Genomic DNA, 20605 nt, shown 5'->3' with positions numbered 1-20605 from the left:
CAAATTGTTAATTAAAATACAAATTTTAAAGAATCGATTGGATTATTTACTTTATTATTAGAAAAACTGAAGAGCTAAGATATAAAATTGGAAGTTAAAAAATTTAAAAGTGTAATTATGTACTTAAAAATAAAAAATTGAAGTAATACTCGTATTTACATATAGTACATTGTTGAGTCAAGTTATATACTATTATCAATAAAAAAGGTCGTAAATTAATTGCATTTCGAATTAAATCCGACAATGCAATATATTTTCGATAATGCAATGAAGTCTCATTCTGTATCGCACTTAATCAATCGCCCTTTTCAAATTAAAATTCTCACTTTTTTACTTAGACATCCAATTTTCAAATAAGATTGATTACTCATTATTATATTTTCAATTGAATTTTCTAATTTTTTTTCAATAATTCATACATATTTCATCTCTAGAATTTTTGGCATCCGCTTTTTGTTTTTTCTTTTAAGATTTCAACACTAATGCGAAATACCGCTTCTTATAAAATATAATTCTACTCAAAACAAAACAGGATAACTGCGCTTGGTGTAATTCCTTTCCATTAAATTCCCCTTTATAGTAAATGTGCATATAATTGACAAATAAAAAAAGGTTTTGTAATTGATATGCTGTGGTTTTTCTTATTAAAAAACTTGTTAATTTAGTCATTTATTGCTTTGGAAAATGAAATAAAACACAAAAAATTAATTCAGGATTAAATCGTAACATATAAGAGCCTTTTATTTATTGAGTTTTTTGTTTTTTTTATGTTATTATTATCATTATTTATATTTAATACAATAATATTATAAGAACGAAGTTTACTTAGGTCTTAAATTAATGAATAAACATAATTCAATTTTGAAACATAGTAAATTTGAAGAATATTATATTTTAATTTGCGTTTATATTATACAGGTACAACTAAACATAATAATAATATATTCAATAATACATAACATTAACATTCTTGCTATAATATGATTAACTAATATGTAGTGAATATTTGCACAAAATTTTCTATTGCTGAAAATGTATTTTATATTTATATTTTATTTATATTATATAGTTTTTTTAATAATTCAATTTTCTAGAATGTAGAATGATTAAACGTTTCCTGAAAAACATTTAAAAGCTTATATAAAAATGCTGTAAACATTTGTTAAAAAACAAAAACTTTTACCTGATGTAACAAATGGACCAACGTAATTACTAGGGAAAAGTCCGGTTAAACCATTCAATTCCCCACGCCACCATTCAGGTTCATCTCTTCCCATGACACTGATAATATCATCTTTTTCAAAAGAAAGTTCATCATCATTTTGTGCCTTATATGGGTAGAGGGCTATGACTTTATCTGTAATTGATTAAAATTTTATTAATTTCAATCTTCAAATTCTGAATTTGAAAAATTGAGTCAAACCCAGTATGGTCTCGTTCATTTCAATTTTACTGCCAGATAAAGGAGTGTTTCTACCACTGTTACGTCCTCCTTGCAAAACTTTAACATACGACGCCGGGAACCAACCTATTTGACGACGACGTCCTTTTGCTTGCAATTCACCCTCCCACCAACCAGAATCCGTTTTTTTGCGAATCATAATTAACTGCCCTCTTACTAAAGAAAGTTGTTCCGAACTTGTGGCTTCATAAGGAGCCAATACTTGAGCTATTTCACCTTTTTTACCACGCATTCCCTTAAAATATAATTTACTCATGAACATATTTTTCATATTTAAGTAATAAATATATTACGGGTGTCATAGAGGAAGTACGAGACATTGGTCTACTGTACGATCCTTGATTTTCAATATTTTTTTGGGTATTGATTTGTGAAACTTCAGTATCTAGCTCTTCTTGCGTTCGAGATTCTTCATTTTGTTGGATTGCTGTTACATTTTGAATTTCATTTGTCGTCATATCATTTTGTATAACTTCAGACTTTATAACATTCTAAAGTCAATAAAAACAATATTGTTTTGTTATTGAAAATCAAAACAAATTATTCATCAAAACAATATATTCATCAAAAACTTACTTTATCTCCGCTACCAATATCTGCCTTTTCAACATAATTGGATGGAAATAAACCAACACGTTCTCCTATTCTTCCAGTCCACCAGTCACCATCCTTTTTCGTCACTATTATTATCTCTCCAGCATTGAATTTTAAATCATCAGGCTCGGAAGAATCATAAGGATAGGCAGCGATATAATACTCATTTTCACCACCGTTAGGTATCTGTTGCTCCGTAGTAGCCTCAACGTCTGGCTCTTGAATCGCACTACCATTTAAAAAAAAAGTTAATAAATTTTATATATAGAATTTAAAAAAAATAATTTTCTTTACCAATTATCTACAGCAGTTGTTGCAGCACTATAAGTATCATAGGTTGAATAGTTTTCATTTACCATAGTTTCATCATATTTTTCCACATAATTTTCCGGAAACCAGCCCCAATGTTCATTAATACACCCTTTAAACCAGCCAGGTTCACCTGCTTCATTTGAAACCAATACAATATCACCCGGTTGAAACGATATTTCATCTTCAGTTCTAGCAATAAATTCATAAAGAGCTCTATATTTAATGCAATCAGTAGAAGAAACTTGAATTTGGTTAATATTGTCATCAGTTGCCCAAGCTGATTGATTTAATGTGTCAGTACCGTAATTATCGACCGAATAATTAAGATTGGAATTAGCCTTATTATTTTTCAATTCAAGAACTTGATTTCTTTGAGTATCATATGAAATATATAATTCATCACATTTTCCTATTAAGGTTTTTAGTTCATCTTTGATTTCATCCAACTGAATGTCATTTGAATTAATATCAGTTTTTTTATTCTCTATGTCATTTTTAATATTTTCGATTTTGTCTTTAAGCTGCTTAATTATGAGCTAAAAATATTTAAATTCAAAATTAAATAGAAAATTTGAAATAAAAAAAATTAGTGTACTTGTTTATTAGCGAATGCAGCATTATTCTGTGCCTGATTGGCTTCATTTAATGCAGCATTTTTAGCTTTAGCATCCCATTTAATTTTTTCTTGTGTTAGCTGAAGAAGTTTTTGGTTTTGTTCTTTGATTTTAGCTTTGAGCTGTGCCATTTCGCTCATTTGTGCATCTCGCGTCGATCTCATTCCATCAATAAATGTCTTAACATTGGTCACGTTTGCTCTTGTTTCACAAATTTTTTGAGAGAGCTCCTTAATCTTCAAACATAATAAAAATTAATGTAATAGAGCACAGAAATTTTAAAATTTTAACTAACCCTATTATTAAGTGTGTCTAATTCGATTGTTAATGTTTGGTTTTGAGATTTACATTTCAAAACTTTTTCTTGTTCGCGGTTTCGAATCAATTGCATTTCGGATATTTTTTGATTTTCCCACTCAATTTGCCTCTGTTTTTCTAGCTCTCTAAAATTACAAATATAACAACAACATCTTTGGTTGAGTCAAAATTACCTTTTAGCGGTTTCCTTAGCTTCGATTGCTCGTTTTCTCTGCTCTTCCATTTCTAGTTCTTTTTCTCGTTGAATTCTCATTTGCTCTTCTAGTTCCTCTTGCATTTTTTTCTCCATTTCGAGGCGAGCTTTCTCTTTTTTTTCCGCTTCTTCCCGTTCTTTTCTTTCACGTTCCTCTTGTTCCTTTTTCTGCTGTTCTTGCAACAATTTGCGCCTTCTTTCTAATTCAGCTTGCCCTTTGTCGAAGTTTTCTTTTCTTTTGTCCTCAAACGAAGCTAAAATGTTTTCAATAGAGTTACAAAAAATTTTAAAAATAAAACTATTATCAAATTACTCTGCGGTAAGCCAGCCGCTGGGTCAATATCACTTATACCACCCTGAGATGAAATGGATGCATGCCGTGATGCAGGTAATGAACTTTGTGGTGTTTTAGATATAGAACTGTGTCTTGAACGTATTTTTCTAAATGTCGGTGGTATTAAATCTATTGGCAATTCAATGGGAATTTTTTCACCCGCTATTGCTCTGTCACACAAATACATAGCTAATACAAATTCATCGCAACTCAATTTACCATCCGAATCTAAATCTGATAGAGCCCAAACTTGCGCAAGAATAGATTGTGGAAGTTTACTTTGGACCAAAATGTTTCGAGCTTGTGCACCAGTTAGATAACCAGTTCGATTTCTATCAGCTGTATTAAAAACTTGTGTGTACTTTAATTTTACCGATCCTTTAATGCCCCATTCACCACTAAAATTTTTAATTTATTACCAATAAAAATTAAACCAAAAAATAATCAAAAATACCTATCAGAAGCTACGATTTGACTGGGTGGCGAGCTTATTGGGATTGGAGAAACTACATCCTCGGTTTTTTTTGGTTCAGTGCTTAATACAGGCGCAATATTCTGGGTTGCCACAACCTCGTTTATTTGATTATTTGGTATTGATTGAACATAATTTCCATTAATTGGTGGTACTCCTAAAATACATTTATTTTAGGAAATTTGAGTTATATTTTAACAAAATTCGTTCATCGTATATTTTAACAAAAAGCAATACCTTGCGCAATGGCTCCCATTTGCAATTGAACCATTTGAACTGAACTCCCATTTGGAGCCGCAGTAGCAACATTTGGAACTATTCCTGCTACCGGAGCGCCATTTCCTTGCATTATAGTCCCAGAGACAGCTGCTACTGGAACAGCAGTTGTAGGGATTGCCCCAGCTTGCACTGCATATGGCAAGACACTGACAGCTGCAGGTTTGGTTGTGATTGGTACGGTTCCAGCAATGGGTACACTTACTGCAGGAGCTGTCATTGGAACGCCGTGGGGCGCCATTGATGCAACTGGCATATTTCCTACTTGTGAAATAGGTGCTGGAGGTGCAACATATGGAACTACACCTATTGGTGGCTTAGGCAAAACAACACTTTGTGGAAGCTCATTTACAACTGGTTTAACAGTACTTATAGGTCTCATAGCATTGGGTGGCGACGTTGTCTGAATTGTTCCAGGTTGTAATGAAGCTAATAATGATGGTGGCAATGTTTGGGGAATATCAAATCCTCGCAGTTTTAAATGAATTAACTTACAGGCCAGACTGAACTCATTAATATCCATTTTTCCGTCAGAATCTGTATCGGCCAAAGCCCTAAATAAATTTTTTTTAACTTTAATAATAATGCATATAATATTCGTATATGTTACAATATGGACATACAAATGAACGCAATCATTTTTATTGTACATATGTCTATATATTATATTAGAATATAAATATAAACCTATGTTTATTTATAGTTTTTTACCATATTTGACCAAGAACAATTGGTGGTAGTTGCGATTGAAGGAAAAAGCCCTTCGCTTGACCCCCCGTAACGATTCCATTTTGCGGTTTAAGAGCGTTAAATTGTTGAACATATTTTTCCTTTTCTTTTGGGGTGATAACCCAAACATCAGCTGATGAATTCATATCTGAAATTAAGAGTATAAATCTAAAAACATCATCATTAATATTTTTTTGAAACAATGAATAACTTTTGACAAGTTAACAAAAAGAGTGGTTATATGAAAAAATTTTCAATTTATTATGTATACTATTTTACGACAGTAAAAACTTAGAAATTCACAGTTGCTATAATGTTCAAAATTAATATTAGAATTTCTTTCACAAACTATTTACAAAACTAAATAAAAGACCAATTCTCAACAATTTCTATGAATTTCAGAAAGAAAATTTTTCATTCTCTTAATTAATCAGCTAGTACATATGTATGTGGGTTGGTAAAACTAATAAAATCATAAGTATTCATAAAAATGACTCTTTTATTTCTTTTCGTGATAAAACCTCAATGATTTAAGGATTTGCGTAAATGCAATAGTAATGTAGTAGAAAATTATTCATACAAAATAATTTTCAACCACCCTCTACTACTCCACCCAACTGGTGTATTAAATTTTTAACAATTTTGTGAAATTAGACTCAAGGAATGATTTTAAACAAATATTCTATACAAAAGTATTCAATATTTTAAATATAATACAACACAAGTTTTTTTTAAATACATAAAGATTCCAAATCTTCTTAAATACATTTTTTTCAGTAAACTCATTCATCGAGGGTTAAGTGGTTCCCTCCCCTATCGATTTCTTCAGATAAAAAGAAATTACATGAAAATTTGAAAATACAAGCAAGAAATTTATCTTTGGATCTAGATCGAATGCAAGAACATAAAGGTTATTTACTCTGTTGAATATTTCAACTTAAGTATTTAATTATTTTTTTTAAAGATTTATAAAAAAGTCTCTTTTAAAAATTTTATGATAACAATTTGACTTAGGCCACTGCACACTATTAATCCTTTCCTAGATTACCTTTTCTATTAATCTCCCATAAAATTATATTATGACAAATATTTTCTTCGTGCTAATAGACTTTTATATAATTTCTTTTTGATTATTTCACCAACTTAATAATATTAATATTTATTATAAAGTACATAACATTTTCACTCAAAATTTTTTTACTTTTATTTTTTGTTAAAAACAGAAAAATGAAATGTCAATAAAATATGTGTTGAGTTAGCTTCGATACATTTATTTTATTGATATACTAGGAATCATTTAAACTTTCCATCAACAATTTTCAATCTCAATCAACATTACAAATTCCCCATATTCACAATTATGTTCCTTTTTGGTTTGTTCACAATTTTTTTGTTATTAAAAAATATCTAATAGTGTTTTTGCTTTTTCACAATTCACGAAATTCTCTATAGTAATAGAATAACAATAAAAGAATAACACTAATTGAAGGAACAATGAGCTGAAAGTTGAAGTCGAAATAGCAGGAAATTGTCATGTAATATGTAATAATAGTGCGGAATTAATTACAATATGCAAATGATCCCATTTGTATATATCTTCTTTCAATCACAAGGTCGGTTTTGTAATTTGCTTGTCAGGTTCAAACGCCCTATTATCCCATGACTGTTTCGTGGATTGATACTGTTCCAAAAACGTTTTAACTGTTTGCTTTTAGGGCATTTGCTTGGCGTTATCCATATAGGTTTAACTCATATCTTAATCGACTTGCAGTCACTACGATTGTGTCCTATATCGCAAAATTCATTCTTAGGGCGAGCTTTCTTCAAGGATAATGTAAGGAGTCTAACGTCAGTTAAGTTGTTTAATTTTCGCTGCAATGGAACTAATTATCACAGGAACGAGCCTGTCACTATAATGTTGCGTGTAGTTAATTCTAATTCTTTGTTATTGACCAAAAGTACTACTAGATAAGACTTTCGAAATGTTCAATAATCGTTTGGCTCCGATTTTAAAATTTGTGCGATTTTTTGCATTTTGGTTCCGATTTTGTTTCTCAGTTAGACCTAAAAACAATTGTTTCTCAGTTAGACCCAAAAACAATATTGATAAATTATTCTAGAAAAATTTTTTCAGTTGAAACTTTTTTTGCAATATTTAAAAATTTGTTGACTTGGCTAACGAAATTATGTACACATACCATTTTCTGCTATTTCAAAAGCCGCCACCTATCTTTTTGTAGTCAAGTTAATCAATTAGTTAGTTAAAGTGTCAAATAAACAAACTTAGGAAAATTCGTGAACGCCATCGGATGAAAAATGTTTGTAAAGACATTTTTCAATAGACCACATAGTATTCCAATTTTTTTAACATTTTAATTAAAGTCGATTGAGTATATTGTTGAAAATTTCCCACTTCCCACAAAAATACCATTCAGCCGTTTAACTTTAAAGGGCCGAATGACATTTTTGTGGGAAGTGACTCTCAGTTATACTTGCAGCCCCTCCCCTTCAATTTTTTGCTGGAAATTGATCAAAGAATCATTCCCGAAATCATTTGCCACCAAATAATCAAATATTGCTAGCCAATTTCTCCATAAGCATGGCTAATTTTCTTTTGAAATTCTGACAACAACAAGTTAAACTGTTGAAGAATTATTTATATTCATCTTCTTAAATCTATTAATAGGCGCAATTTAAAAACAAAACTTCCATTCCACATTTTAAAAATATATGTAGTAAGCGTGTTGATAATAATAAAGAGAAGTCAATTTGCTAGCATAATATTTATTTAGCTTAAAGATATTTGTTTATAATTATTAGAAAATGTAATAAAATAAAAGATTTTTTTCATTTTAATTAATAATTGTCCAAAAACGATTTAAAAGGAATCTACAAAAATAAATTTATCACGAAATTGCAAAGCTACAAAAGTGTTTTTTTTTTTTTCATTTAATTTTTATGTTTTAATTTATAATTGTTTTATATCAAATATAATAAAAATATGATATGTATAGTGTATTTTCTTAAACGACAACTGTAACATAATAGAACAGGCGAAACTTCACAGAACTTCATCATTTAATTATTGAAAGTTGAAATAATTTCAAAGGACATTATAAAATTTTCATTGATTAGAAATACATTTTTTAATAAAATCTTTCAATACTATAGCGAAGTATCACATTCAAAATAAGTTAAAAAAATATTAAACTTTAAAAAATTAATTGCGAAAATAGATCATTTTATCTCCCTTCAAATTTGGTATTGATGACATTGTTATTAAAGCCATAGTTATAATTTAAAAGTTTCAATAATAAAAAAATTATTTTCACAATTATTTAGTTTGAACTATTTTAAAACACATATTTAAATTGAATTTTACAGAAATAAAATTAAAAAGTATTAAAATATATATTTTTTTATGGGTATTATCATATTCATAAATTTGTAAAATGTTCACATAGTTTAGCATTTAATTTTATATCCGAATTCTATAAACTAGACAAAAATATTGAACTTTCATCAGGAATAAATTTTGAATTTTCGCATCTTCTACTTCTGTTACATCTGCCAAGTAAATAGACACAGTACATATCCTACTTTCAGTATAATATATGTATATATTTTCAATTTAAAAACAAATTCCAATGTAAAGTTTAAAGAACAAAAAATGTTCTCATTTATTTTACTGTTTATCTATAATATAGATTAATTAATTAATGTATTTTTTATGTTTTTTCTTTGTAATTTTTATTCAACTTTTGCGGAAATGATAACCAGTTTTTTTTTTATTTTTTTTTATTTTATAATTTAAATTACGTGATTTTTTTATAATATTTTCAAAAAAGGCATCTTTCGCATTCTAAAAACGACATTTAAAAGCAAAAGAAGGTCGTTTTTATTCTTCATTCACTTTACATTTTTTTTCAAATATTTCATTAATATTATCATCATTCTTAAGGTCCCTATTATTTTTACAATTATGTTCACCATCACCATCATCACCATTATCAGCAACTATAAATGGATTTAATTTTGCTCGTACGGTTTCGTATACTTTCTCAAAACCTAATTTGATATATAAATTTCTGGAAGCATCATTTTCTGGTCTTATAATCACAAAGGGCGAATAACCTCTCTTAATTACAAGTTGTGTTAAGCTTCGTGCCAAATGAATTCCATAACTTAAAGTAGATATAAAAGAAAATAGTTACTTTAAAATCAAATTTTTTGATACTTTAAAATATATATTATTTCTGCATTCTTAATGAATTACGTATTTAGGGAAATAATAACTAACAACATTTATGTACTTATATGCAGTAAAACTAAAATCCTCTTAAACAAACAAAAATTAAAGGCCTGATCGTTTATCTCGCTTTTTTACTCGGATAACTACTTGTATTATACAAAATTTATTCGCTTTATTTTTGAAAGTGACACGTTCAGTTCATAATTTTAGAAAAAACGTATAAATCCAATTGAAAAAATGAGTAATCTTATTGGAAAAGTAAAATATCCATTAGAAAAAACTAAGAATTCTGATTTGAAAGTAAATAAAATGTGAATAAAAAAACGAGATAAACGTTCAGGCTGTAAATGTGCTCTAAAATCTTCCTTAAAGCTTTACTTGCTAATTAATTGAAACTGCTAATCAAGTAAGATTAAAAAACTAAGATGTTAAATTTCTTTCACTTTTTATTCAATTCAAATTTTAAACAAAAATATAAATAACTAAAAATGTTTATTTGTCCAGGTATTTAAGATTTTTCGATTTCAATAATAATTATTTGATAATTGTCTTACCCTTTACGCCGAAATTCGGGTTTTGTTTGCATTGAAAACATTGCACCATAATATGAATGTACCATCCATGCAACTAATTCATCAGTATTTTTTACAAATATTCCAACACCAGGAAGGGTCTGTACGAGTTTTTCAAAAACTTCTACACATTCAATTTCACTGGCTGGATACAAATCATGTATAGTTTTTACATTATCTACTGTTAATGCTCTCATTTCCACTTCGTTGGAAGGAAGACTATTTTTTCATAAATAGATTAATAATAAATATATTAGTAAAGTATAGAGCCAATATAATTTGCATTAAAATATTTTTAATAGTGTTTAAAGTAAATTATTTCGGTTGACGACAATATGCAAGGTAAATTGCCTGTGAAATTAAGATTGGGTAAGTCGGTCTCGGATTTATAGCATTAAATTTTTTAATTTATACTAATTTCAACATTTAATTGAAAAGCGGATAATTTTAATCAAAAAATAAATCCAAGATTAGTATTATTAATAGTTGGGAAAAATAGTAATTTAATTGAATCGTTATATAATCAATATATTAATGCGCAATTAATGCATTGATACACAATCAATATATTGATGCAAGTAATCCAATATACATGATTGCAATTTATATTACTGAAAATTAAAATCGCTCGCTCTTGCTAATATGATATACTTACTCTTCTGTACTTATGCTATTTATATTTTTAAATACATATATGTCTCCACCCAATAAATCCATTGTTCCTTTTTTTTTATAGAAAAGATCAACGCGTTCCATAATTTCTTTATGAGTATAGTTCAGGTACAATGGTTTTTTCCAATCGATTAAATTTTCATCTTCAAGTAAATCTATGCATTGTATATGACTAGTAGGACAGAATATCGCAATGCTTTCGTATATATTGTTGTTGGGCTATAATAAATATGTTATAAGTTGTGGAGATATGTTAAAATTACTTTTTAAATTTACCGTAAGCGTGCAACCAGGGAAATGTAAGCATATTGGTTCTTCAGGCCATTTATTAGAAACATAAAAGTAAAACTGCCATACTCGGTCGTTCAGGTACGTCTTGATTGTTTCATGAAACTGAAATATGAATTGAATTAAAAATTAAATCAAATAATGTATTGAGATAAAAATAATTATTGAAATAAGTATATTTATTTTATTTTTTTGGTATTAACAAACTAAACTGTTTTTCCTATAGTTTGCAGATGTTAAAACTTAAAATATTAAGTTGTTATATATATATATATATATATATATATGTATGTTACCTATTCAAAATTGTTTTCTATCCATTTAAATATAAATAAATATGTTTTATTCTCAAAGAGGAATGTTGAAAAACAGAAAAGAATGTTCAAAATATTTGGTTGAATTTAACTTCATTTCTTTTATAGAAAAAAAAAACACATTTTTATTACTTAATTGATACATGAATAGGAAAGTACAACTTATTCTAAATTTTTTGTATTACACTTAGCCATAATTTTCTTCTACAATTCTAATAAATCGAACAAGCAATAATAGATCAATTTCGTTTTTATAAGAAATTAAGGTTATATTAAAAAAGTTATATGCAATAGGAACTATAATACATATAACAGTATCGTGCTACATGATAATGTTTCATATCAGAGATTCTCAAAAGTTCCGAAAACGATGATGAACTTTACTAAATATTTTAATTACATTTAGTAATAAGCCATGATTATCATTTTATTATTAGTATAAAAATATTATTTGAACTAAAGTGAAAGATGTCCCAAGTTTGGAAGAGAAATATTGGGTTTGTTGAAGTCAGCTTACTCATTTTGTAATATAATAAATATGGACAAAGAGCTTAAATATATCTAAGTTCTCCTTTTAATTGAAATAATAAAACATAAAAATATATTTATATATTAGTAAATACAACGTCCAATTTCAAACATCTAATTATAAGTTTTTACTGGCATATATATTACGTACGTCAGCTTTTTTCAAAAGCAAAAGGAATACGCTTTTAAAATATTTAAGATAAAAAGATTTTGAAATTAAAAAATTTTGAAAATACAAAATAACGAATGAATCAATACAGATAAGAAAAACAAACGAGACATAAAAGCACATAACTATAAGGTCATTACACCCTGTCATTATAATTAGTGCTCTTTAACATTTTAAAGAGTCTTTTGAATTTTACCATGATGCATATTAATTTAGTAGCCAAAGTCACAAAGGTAAGAATTTTTGTTTACAAAATCAAATGTACCAGAGTGAAAGCTTTTGGTAAAAGTCAACCGGAATGATAACAAAACCCTTTATTACAAATTAAAGAAAATTTGTTTTTAATTTTTGTTTTTTTTTTTGTTTTTCTTGAATTTTACCTTTAGGGATTCAGGAAGATATCGACCTAAAATATTCATTATTTCTGGAAGCTCGGAATCATCGACCAATCGAAAATGCTTTCCTTGGGGAATAATTTCCATTTCTGCAAGTAAAAAATTAAATATTTTTGCACATTTTTTTTTTTACAAAAAGAAATATATGGCAAGTTTTTTGAACCTTACTTTGTATTCATTTCAAATAAAAAAAGAAAAAATATCTATAAAAAATTAGGAGAAAAATGATTTCGCTAAAAGATGTTCGGAAATTTAAAAAAAAAATTAAAATTTATGTATAACAATTGGAAAGCTCTATAATGATTATGTTTGTATAATAGATGTGAGATCAAATTAACTATTATATTATGAAATCAAAGCTTTTATCAAGTTTTTCTATCACTCTTTTTTTGCGCTTTTACAGTTAGAGTTTAATTTCTTATGTGATTTCTAATTTGAAATATTTCTTTTATTTAAGATAAATTGTGCGCGTTTTCAAAGCAAAAGCATGAATTTGCACAATAATAATTTATTTTAAAAATAAATAATGTATACAAGTATGTATATATACATTACTAAAGTTCATATATACTTTAATTAACCACTGTTATTAATCTTACACCTGAATCAGATTATTTGTAAATTATAAAATTTAATATTAAAAGAATTGGACGAAGTTAGGATCACATAAAAAATATGTAAATATTTTATATAGAATATGATATTTTATACTTTTATTACTGTTTTATGCGAAAATAATAAATCGCAGATAAATATTTTGAATTCGCATTATAGTAAAAACAAAGCAAATAAAATCGATTTCTATATCTTCTAAACTCCGATAATAAAATGCTAAAAATATTAAGAAATAATTAAAAATATTTAGTTCAATTAAAAGACAATATAACATGTAATTAAATAAAATATAAAATATATGTATGTCTTTTGAGTCAAATTTCAGTAAGCTGACTTTTTTTTAAACCCTCTTTAATATGTATATATATATAGTTACATATAATAATTAAATGAGTTTATTGGATATTATTTCAGCTTATCATACTACGTAATATTGTATACATAATAAAAAGAGCAAAAATAGAGTTGACCGTGTTGATACCCATACGAATTTGTTATCCTAAATATGCCATAGATGACTATGGGACAGACTATGACTTTAAGTTGTCATATTACTATATTAGTTTATGCAAAATTCAGTACTGTGTGTTCAATATTTTCTAAGATATGGCCAAACTGCTTTTGAAGTTGTATGACAGCTCCCTTAAAGACCCAAGCAATTTCAACAACTTTCATCAAACACATTGATCCTACTAATATACTTTCTTGTTTCAAATTTCAACACCATAGCTTTTTTAGTTTCTAAGATATAATCAAATAAATTTTGAAGTTGTATGCTAGCTCCCCGAACCAATCCCCGAAGCGGACGCACGGACGGACAGACAAAGCTTAATCAACTCAAAATTCGGCGCTGATCAAAAATATACACTTGAGTGTATATCTCAAACCATTATTTCTAAGCGTTACGAACGGTAAAGCAAATTTAGTATACCCTTCGAACATACATTCGTACGGGTATAAACATGATCTTATGTTAAAATCTTATGTTAAAATCGTTTAAAAGAATTCAACGCTCGTAACTCAAATCTGATGAAAGGCTCCTTTTATATAAGTATAATATTCTCATGAAAAGCTTCAATTTATAGAAATTTTATTTAATGGAGTTCGTTAAACATTACTATCTAAATAACATCAAGATTTTAATATTAGAATTTATTCTCTACAATTCTCTAAATGTATGCACTGCACAGAGGAACATATAATTTTCTTTTTAAACTGTTAAATTAGAACAGTTGTTTAATAAAACGACTGTTATATTTAGATGTGCATACAATATTGATATCACTTATATATGTACGTATGTTAGTATATACGGATTCTTATTTTATGTACTTTAATTGTTTTTCCCACTTAACCATAAATACATGCATACATATATAGATACAAAAGTAGCTAAAATAAATTCTGGTATAAACAAATTTTGTCAACAAAATGATATTTATTTTTCATTTAGTTTTTAAATAAAAACTGAATGCGAATTATGTGTGATTGTTAAAATAAAAAGTTATACTGTTATATTTAATGAATTAAATATTGCTATTAACAGGCAAGACATAATTGTAAATTAAAAGTAAGTATGTATTAGAATTTAAAAATGCTATATACATATATTGAGAATGCTATACATATTATATCCTATAAAAAGATATTGTTGTCAAATACTCGTATATAAATATAAATAATTTTAATTTATAATCAATTCCACTGAAGAAGCATACAATTTTTTAAGCAAAAATTTTTAATAAGCTCATTATTACTCAGCATTTACATATCAAACACTGTTCATTGAATTTCTTGATTAGAACTGCATGACGTTTTTAAATTTTTTTTACCAAAATGGATTTGCAGACGTTTACATATCCAATTTAATCAAATTTTCAACAATTTAAACAGAATTCATAAATAATGATTAATGTGTAAACGATAAAACGATGTAGTTTTAAAATTTTATCACCAATAAAAATTATTTGACCTACGGTGGTAATCAGCCCTATCATGAATTCCACTCGTAGAATGCAACAAATTACGAATTTAGCTACTTACTAACCTTAGAACTACCAAAATCAGTATTTAATTTCAACTTTCTAATGTTTATTTTTGTTTTTTGTTGCTATTTGAGTCACAACTTTCATAAAAAAGGATATTTATTAAAAACGGAATATATTGAATATGTCCTTGTGACTTATCTGTGAGGTTAATAAAAAATAAATAAAAACATAAAAATACCTTTTGACTTAATGAAATAAAATGTGCTTAATTAAATTACATGTATAACTATATTTTGCTGCTTATTATATTAATTTTGGGATTTTCAAAATATAAACTGCAAAACGAAATTTTAAATAAAACTCCATTTACTTGTATAATATGTATAGCGCATATTAAAGTACATGTGCAAATAACTAAATGAACCCTAATCAAATAAAGTTGGGTCAAATCAATTGTTTGTACTGTACTTTTCCCTTCAACAAGTGAAAATTCTGCTTTTAAATACAGTCTATGTACACCTATCATACTATTAAAATTATTTTCATTCATATACAAAACTATTTCTAGGATTGCATATATTTAGGATGATGCATATATGCAGTCTTTGAAATAAAGCAAAAATTAATATAAAGTGGGGTTAACATAATGCTCGATTTTAAAGTTTGATTGTGTGAGTTAAGAAAAATAATTATATTTTTTAATGTCATGGAATTTACCGTTAGCTCTTTGCGTTTATAGAAATTTGAAAAAACTTGCGGTTTCGGAAATATAAGGTGTCAAAAAATCAAATTTTACAAATTTCAAGAGGCGATAACTTGAGAGGGGGTGGAGATGGAAAAAAATTTTCTTCAGCAAAATGAACTATTTGTTAATGTCTAAAAGCTCCTAAAATTTCAGGCTTCTACAGGCTGGGATCTAGAAGAAAAATGACATAAAAAATTTGGAAAAAAAGGACTTTAGATAACGGTAAATTTGAACGGCCATTTTATTTTTCTAAAGTTTAACTAAAGTATACTGCGCTAGAGGAAGCAAGCCACTGTTTTTCTGCGTTTGCAAAATTTCAAAAATGCCTTTGGTTTCATTACAACAAATAGTTAAAAAAAGGCCATTTTTAGGGTTTTGGTGTAGTATAACTTAAGGGGGGGGGGTGGGAGATAGGTAAAAATTTTGTTCTACGGAAATAAGTTTCTAGTAAAGATCTATGTACGTATTTCAGCTTTCTATCTTCAAGGGTGTAGAGGTTTTGTAAACACAAAAAGTGTCTACGGACGGACGGACGGATGGACGGAAAGAGTGAAACTAATAAGCACTTTTTTTCGAAAATTTTTTGAAAAAGTGCTAAAAAGGATTGAATAAAATTTTTTCTTTCCAAAGCAGACTGGCATAATATTAAAGAAAAATAATTTTTTTTTCTATATAATTTAAAAATCAAAGTGACACAAACGCGAAAACGTGCTTCTCTATTTAATTGTATACAATTAAATATAAATTGTAACACATGAAAATACACCTATGTTCGCGTTAAATTTATATTTAACATTAAAGAAAATAAACAAAAAAGAAAGAGTTGAGTAAGAAATTTGTAGTAATAAAAATTTTAATGAGCATTTTTATATCACAAGAACAGGACAATAATCATTGAAATTATTTAAAAAAACATAATTAGTGCTTGAATTTTATAAGAATTACAACTCATATAAATTAAAACTATAAAATTTATATGTATAATATAATTATTTATTTATATTTACGTACAGTCGCATGTTTTAATACAGCAATATTATGAACATAATATAATATATACATTATTCACATGTATATATTATATTTGAACACATACATATATACAAAAGCATAATATGGATAGGTGTATAGATAGTTATATTTAGAAAAATTAATAAATAATTCAAAAGTAAATTTTATGTATAGTTCCTATAAATATATTCTGTTGTCTGTTGTAGATATTACGTTGTCTTTATGGTTTTATGTACACATTTACATATAAAAATATTTATAACTATACATATGAACATAAAAATTATAATTTTGTATTATAATAATAAGTCCTTCCTTCATTTTTGTACCATATAGTATTTCAACTTTCTAACGACCTATTGTATATATGTATACATCATGTAGGATAGGTAAACATAATTTGAAGGAAATAAAAGTATTAATTTAATATTTAATTTAAAAAGAGAGCTGTACAATTTTAACCTTTTGTATAAATATGCATAAATAGAAACTAGTATTAATTAATTAATACTTTTTAATTTTAACAAAATTTTATTTTATTTACTATTCCTTCTGTTATCATAGACATTTAAGTATATAAAGTACTTAAAGCTAAATATTATAATTATTGCAAGGGTAGATCAATGCACAGAGAAGGAGACATTATTAAAAACAAAAAGGAATAAAAAAATTAACGAAGATATCATAAGTTTAAATATTTTATATATGTATATATAATATACATATGTATATACATATATACACGGATATGTATATACATTTATTTTTCTTGTTTTTTTTATTGTTTCAGCATAATATATTATGTATATACCTTTTGTATTTATTGTAACTCCTTTATAAGGAGATGTTATAAGTCCTCCTGTAGTACATTTTTCATTTATATTTGTTGTTTTAATATCATTACTATCATCGACATTTTCTTGAATTTTAATTGCTTTCTCTATAATATCACGCATATTATTATTTTCATTTTTTGTTTTTTGTGCTGATGGCTTCACCATAATTGTTGGCGCGCTTTCAATTACATCAACAGCAATATGTTCTGAATTTATGCTCGCTACATTATTATGATTAATATTATTATTTATATTATTCAAATTATTATTACGAATTATATCCGTTCGAATTGTAGATAATGCTGTTGTATTACACATAATACTTTTATTAATTTCAATTTCAATTTTATTGTTAGTTTCACTAATACTGTTTAAGATCATTATATAAAAATAAATTGTTTTTTATGTATGTATGTATTTTGCAATTAAAATTATTTATACACTTTAATTGTATATAAAAATTTAAAAAAGAAAAAAAAATAATAAATTATGTATAGATTTTTTTAAAGAAAATCTACAATAATTTTTTTTTTATTTCACAAGTAAAATTTTATGCTGCGTTTTTTCACGTTTATCTTTTGTTTCTTTAATATTGTTCAAAAGTTACCAATGTCACGCCAGACGAAAGAGCAAAGAACAACTAAACGTATATTCGTTATTCTTGATTCTTTCTTTGAACTTTTTTATTCGAAAACGTAGACATTTATAAAATTATTTTATTATGTATGTTGAACAAGCATAACTACATGGGCAACGTAAAATTCCTGTTGCATTTACACCTGTGAGAGAACCGAGGATAACTATATACATTCTTTTTTTCAGTATAATAAATCTTATAAATAAAAATATGTAAGTATATGTATGTAGCTAGCGCAATATGACGGGATGATACAAATATCTTCTCTTTTTACAGGTAGGAATTTTTTTAATTTTCGTTTTGACTTTAATGTACCTAGTTTAAAAAATTTTGTACTTTTCTTATTTTGCTTTTTTTAATTCTAGGACTTTAATATTATAGAAGTTATATAGAACAATAAAAAGGAGATAAGAGAAGTAAAAAATTTATGAATTGAAATGTTAAGAATGCAAGAAAAAATTTGTAGTAAATTTTAGTTAATTTTTTTCCTATTTTTACTTTAGTTCTTGTGTTTAAGCAAAGAATTGTTGTTATATACTTATGCATGTTTTGTATGAATGAGTGTATTATTAAGACTTTTTGATAATAAGCAGAAATATTGAAATACAAAAAAATTACAGTCTTCTTTAAGTACGTTTTTCTTTTCTTAATTATCGGTAATATATATTTTTAGTTATTTAGATTGAAGTATGTAGTGCAAATACATAAAAACACACTGAGACACGTACATATGTACATATGTACGTGTCTATGAAACTTCTATTTTTTATAAACTATTTAATATAATAATAAGTTAAATAAATATTTTAATTTATGTAAATTTGCGTATGCCTACGAAATGTGTTAATAAACGAATATGTGTCTTCAAAATTGCAGTATAACTGAAATTTTTAAGCCAGGGAGTTTGCTTTTAAATTTTCAATTATAAAAATATAATAAAAAATAAAATAAAAAAATAAAAGTGTTTAAAAGTGTAATAAATAAAAATAGTCTTAAATTCCGAAAAGAACAACTGCCATATCCCGAATTCCTGATTCTCATGCCTAAATACAAATGAATTAGTTGTAGACTTTATTTACGACAACATTATAATAACTGTGATCAATTTAATTAAAAGACACAATTACTAATTTGTTTCATTATTACTTTTGCATTCTGTTTTCCATTATTCACCAGTCTGTTGTTTGGACATGTTTAATAATAATTTTTTATTACATTAATAATTTCAATACTTGAATCTTTATAAAATATTTTCTTATATCTTCAAACTTGTAGAACTCCATATAGTTTAGTAGAATATAAATAACATTCAATAATAATTTTATATTATGTAGGTACCTATAAATAAAATATTAATTTTTATGTCTCTTTTGCACTTTGCAGTTTTTTACAAAACATTTAAGAAATAATGCAATCATGTACATGTATATACGAGTATACTTCTGAAAATACAAGACGATAATATTTTACCAACAGGTGAAGATTTTTATTTTTGGCGAAAATTCCTTATTATTTTTATAATTAAAAATTAAATTATTATGTTTTTTTTTGAATGGCTTTGACATTAAAGCAACAACAAATCTAATTATTTTATAAGGGTTATTTAAAGTAGAAAAAGAGCTTTTAAATTTTTGCGACTAAAATGTTGTTTATTTGCAAAATTTTAATTTAAAAAAGAATCAAAAAACAAGCATTACTCGTATTATGCATAATAATTAAGAAAAAAAACTTAATTTAGAAGGATTGTATTTATATTGCATGTTTGTCCATTTTTTTAACAATTTTTATTTACAACCTGTTTTTCCTTTAAATAGACGCGGTATTTTTTAAGGCGAAATGTGCATATACAAAATATAAGATGTATATTAGTAGGTACTGTCTTTTTTAGATAATTTAGTTACCACCTTTATAAAAAACAATTTAATGATTGCATAAATATACAGCAGCTAATTATAACCATATGTACTTATGTATGCATGTGATTATATTTTGATTTTGTCTTGTCGCTAATTTTCTTATTTCTAAAATAATCCCATTTAGCATTTTCTATAATGTGCCTTTATATTTATACGTACATTATGTACATTTTTTCACACAAAACCCACATGTTTATATACATATGTAAGTATATACTCAAGAACGTTTTTATAAGCACATTTAAGTCATAAATTCTGAAGTTATTGACACATTTAATTTTTTCTTCATAAATTTTAAAACTCTTAATCATCCAGTCTTAATAACACACTACAAGAAGACACAAAAAACCGAAATAAAAATTT

General features: G+C 26.3%; 2 protein-coding genes across 2 annotated transcripts; both read right to left on the bottom strand.

Moving 5' to 3' along the window:
- Window positions 1-812: 812 nt before the first annotated feature.
- On the bottom strand, window positions 813-6511 carry LOC129615010 (intersectin-1). Its single transcript, XM_055530048.1, has 14 exons — window positions 6353-6511; window positions 5287-5452; window positions 4537-5129; window positions 4282-4456; window positions 3807-4225; window positions 3474-3747; window positions 3278-3425; window positions 2964-3218; window positions 2351-2904; window positions 2039-2285; window positions 1756-1953; window positions 1424-1697; window positions 1184-1357; window positions 813-1117 (listed from the first exon to the last, which is right to left on the bottom strand). Exons 2-14 carry the CDS (start codon window positions 5448-5450, stop codon window positions 1107-1109), a joined length of 3486 nt encoding a protein of 1161 aa, XP_055386023.1. The 5' UTR covers window positions 5451-5452; window positions 6353-6511; the 3' UTR covers window positions 813-1106.
- A 1559-nt stretch (window positions 6512-8070) lies between these two features.
- On the bottom strand, window positions 8071-18056 carry LOC129615482 (uncharacterized). The gene is made up of 6 exons (XM_055530727.1): window positions 17665-18056; window positions 12480-12583; window positions 11077-11193; window positions 10784-11019; window positions 10111-10347; window positions 8071-9488 (listed from the first exon to the last, which is right to left on the bottom strand). Exons 1-6 carry the CDS (start codon window positions 18005-18007, stop codon window positions 9203-9205), a joined length of 1323 nt encoding a protein of 440 aa, XP_055386702.1. The 5' UTR covers window positions 18008-18056; the 3' UTR covers window positions 8071-9202.
- Between the last annotated feature and the right edge of the window lie 2549 nt (window positions 18057-20605).

This window comes from Condylostylus longicornis, unplaced genomic scaffold (assembly GCF_029603195.1).
Source record: "Condylostylus longicornis isolate FDR11 unplaced genomic scaffold, ASM2960319v2 ptg000135l, whole genome shotgun sequence".
NCBI classification, from domain to species: Eukaryota; Metazoa; Arthropoda; class Insecta; order Diptera; family Dolichopodidae; genus Condylostylus; species Condylostylus longicornis.
Note: the sequence above shows the minus strand (reverse complement) of the source record. Positions and strands in the feature narration are given on the sequence as shown.

Coding starts and splice junctions, on each gene's coding strand:
- LOC129615010 (XM_055530048.1), bottom strand. CDS start 5,450: ATGAATTCATCAGCTGATGTTTGGGTTATCACCCCAAAAGAAAAGGAA. Junction 3,748..3,806: donor AGCGGCTGGCTTACCGCAGA/GTAATTTGATAA, acceptor AAAACATTTTAG/CTTCGTTTGAGGACAAAAGA. Junction 2,286..2,350: donor ACAACTGCTGTAGATAATTG/GTAAAGAAAATT, acceptor TTTAAATGGTAG/TGCGATTCAAGAGCCAGACG.
- LOC129615482 (XM_055530727.1), bottom strand. CDS start 18,007: ATGTGTAATACAACAGCATTATCTACAATTCGAACGGATATAATTCGT. Junction 11,194..12,479: donor ATCTTCCTGAATCCCTAAAG/GTAAAATTCAAG, acceptor TTCATATTTCAG/TTTCATGAAACAATCAAGAC. Junction 11,020..11,076: donor TCCCTGGTTGCACGCTTACG/GTAAATTTAAAA, acceptor TATTTATTATAG/CCCAACAACAATATATACGA.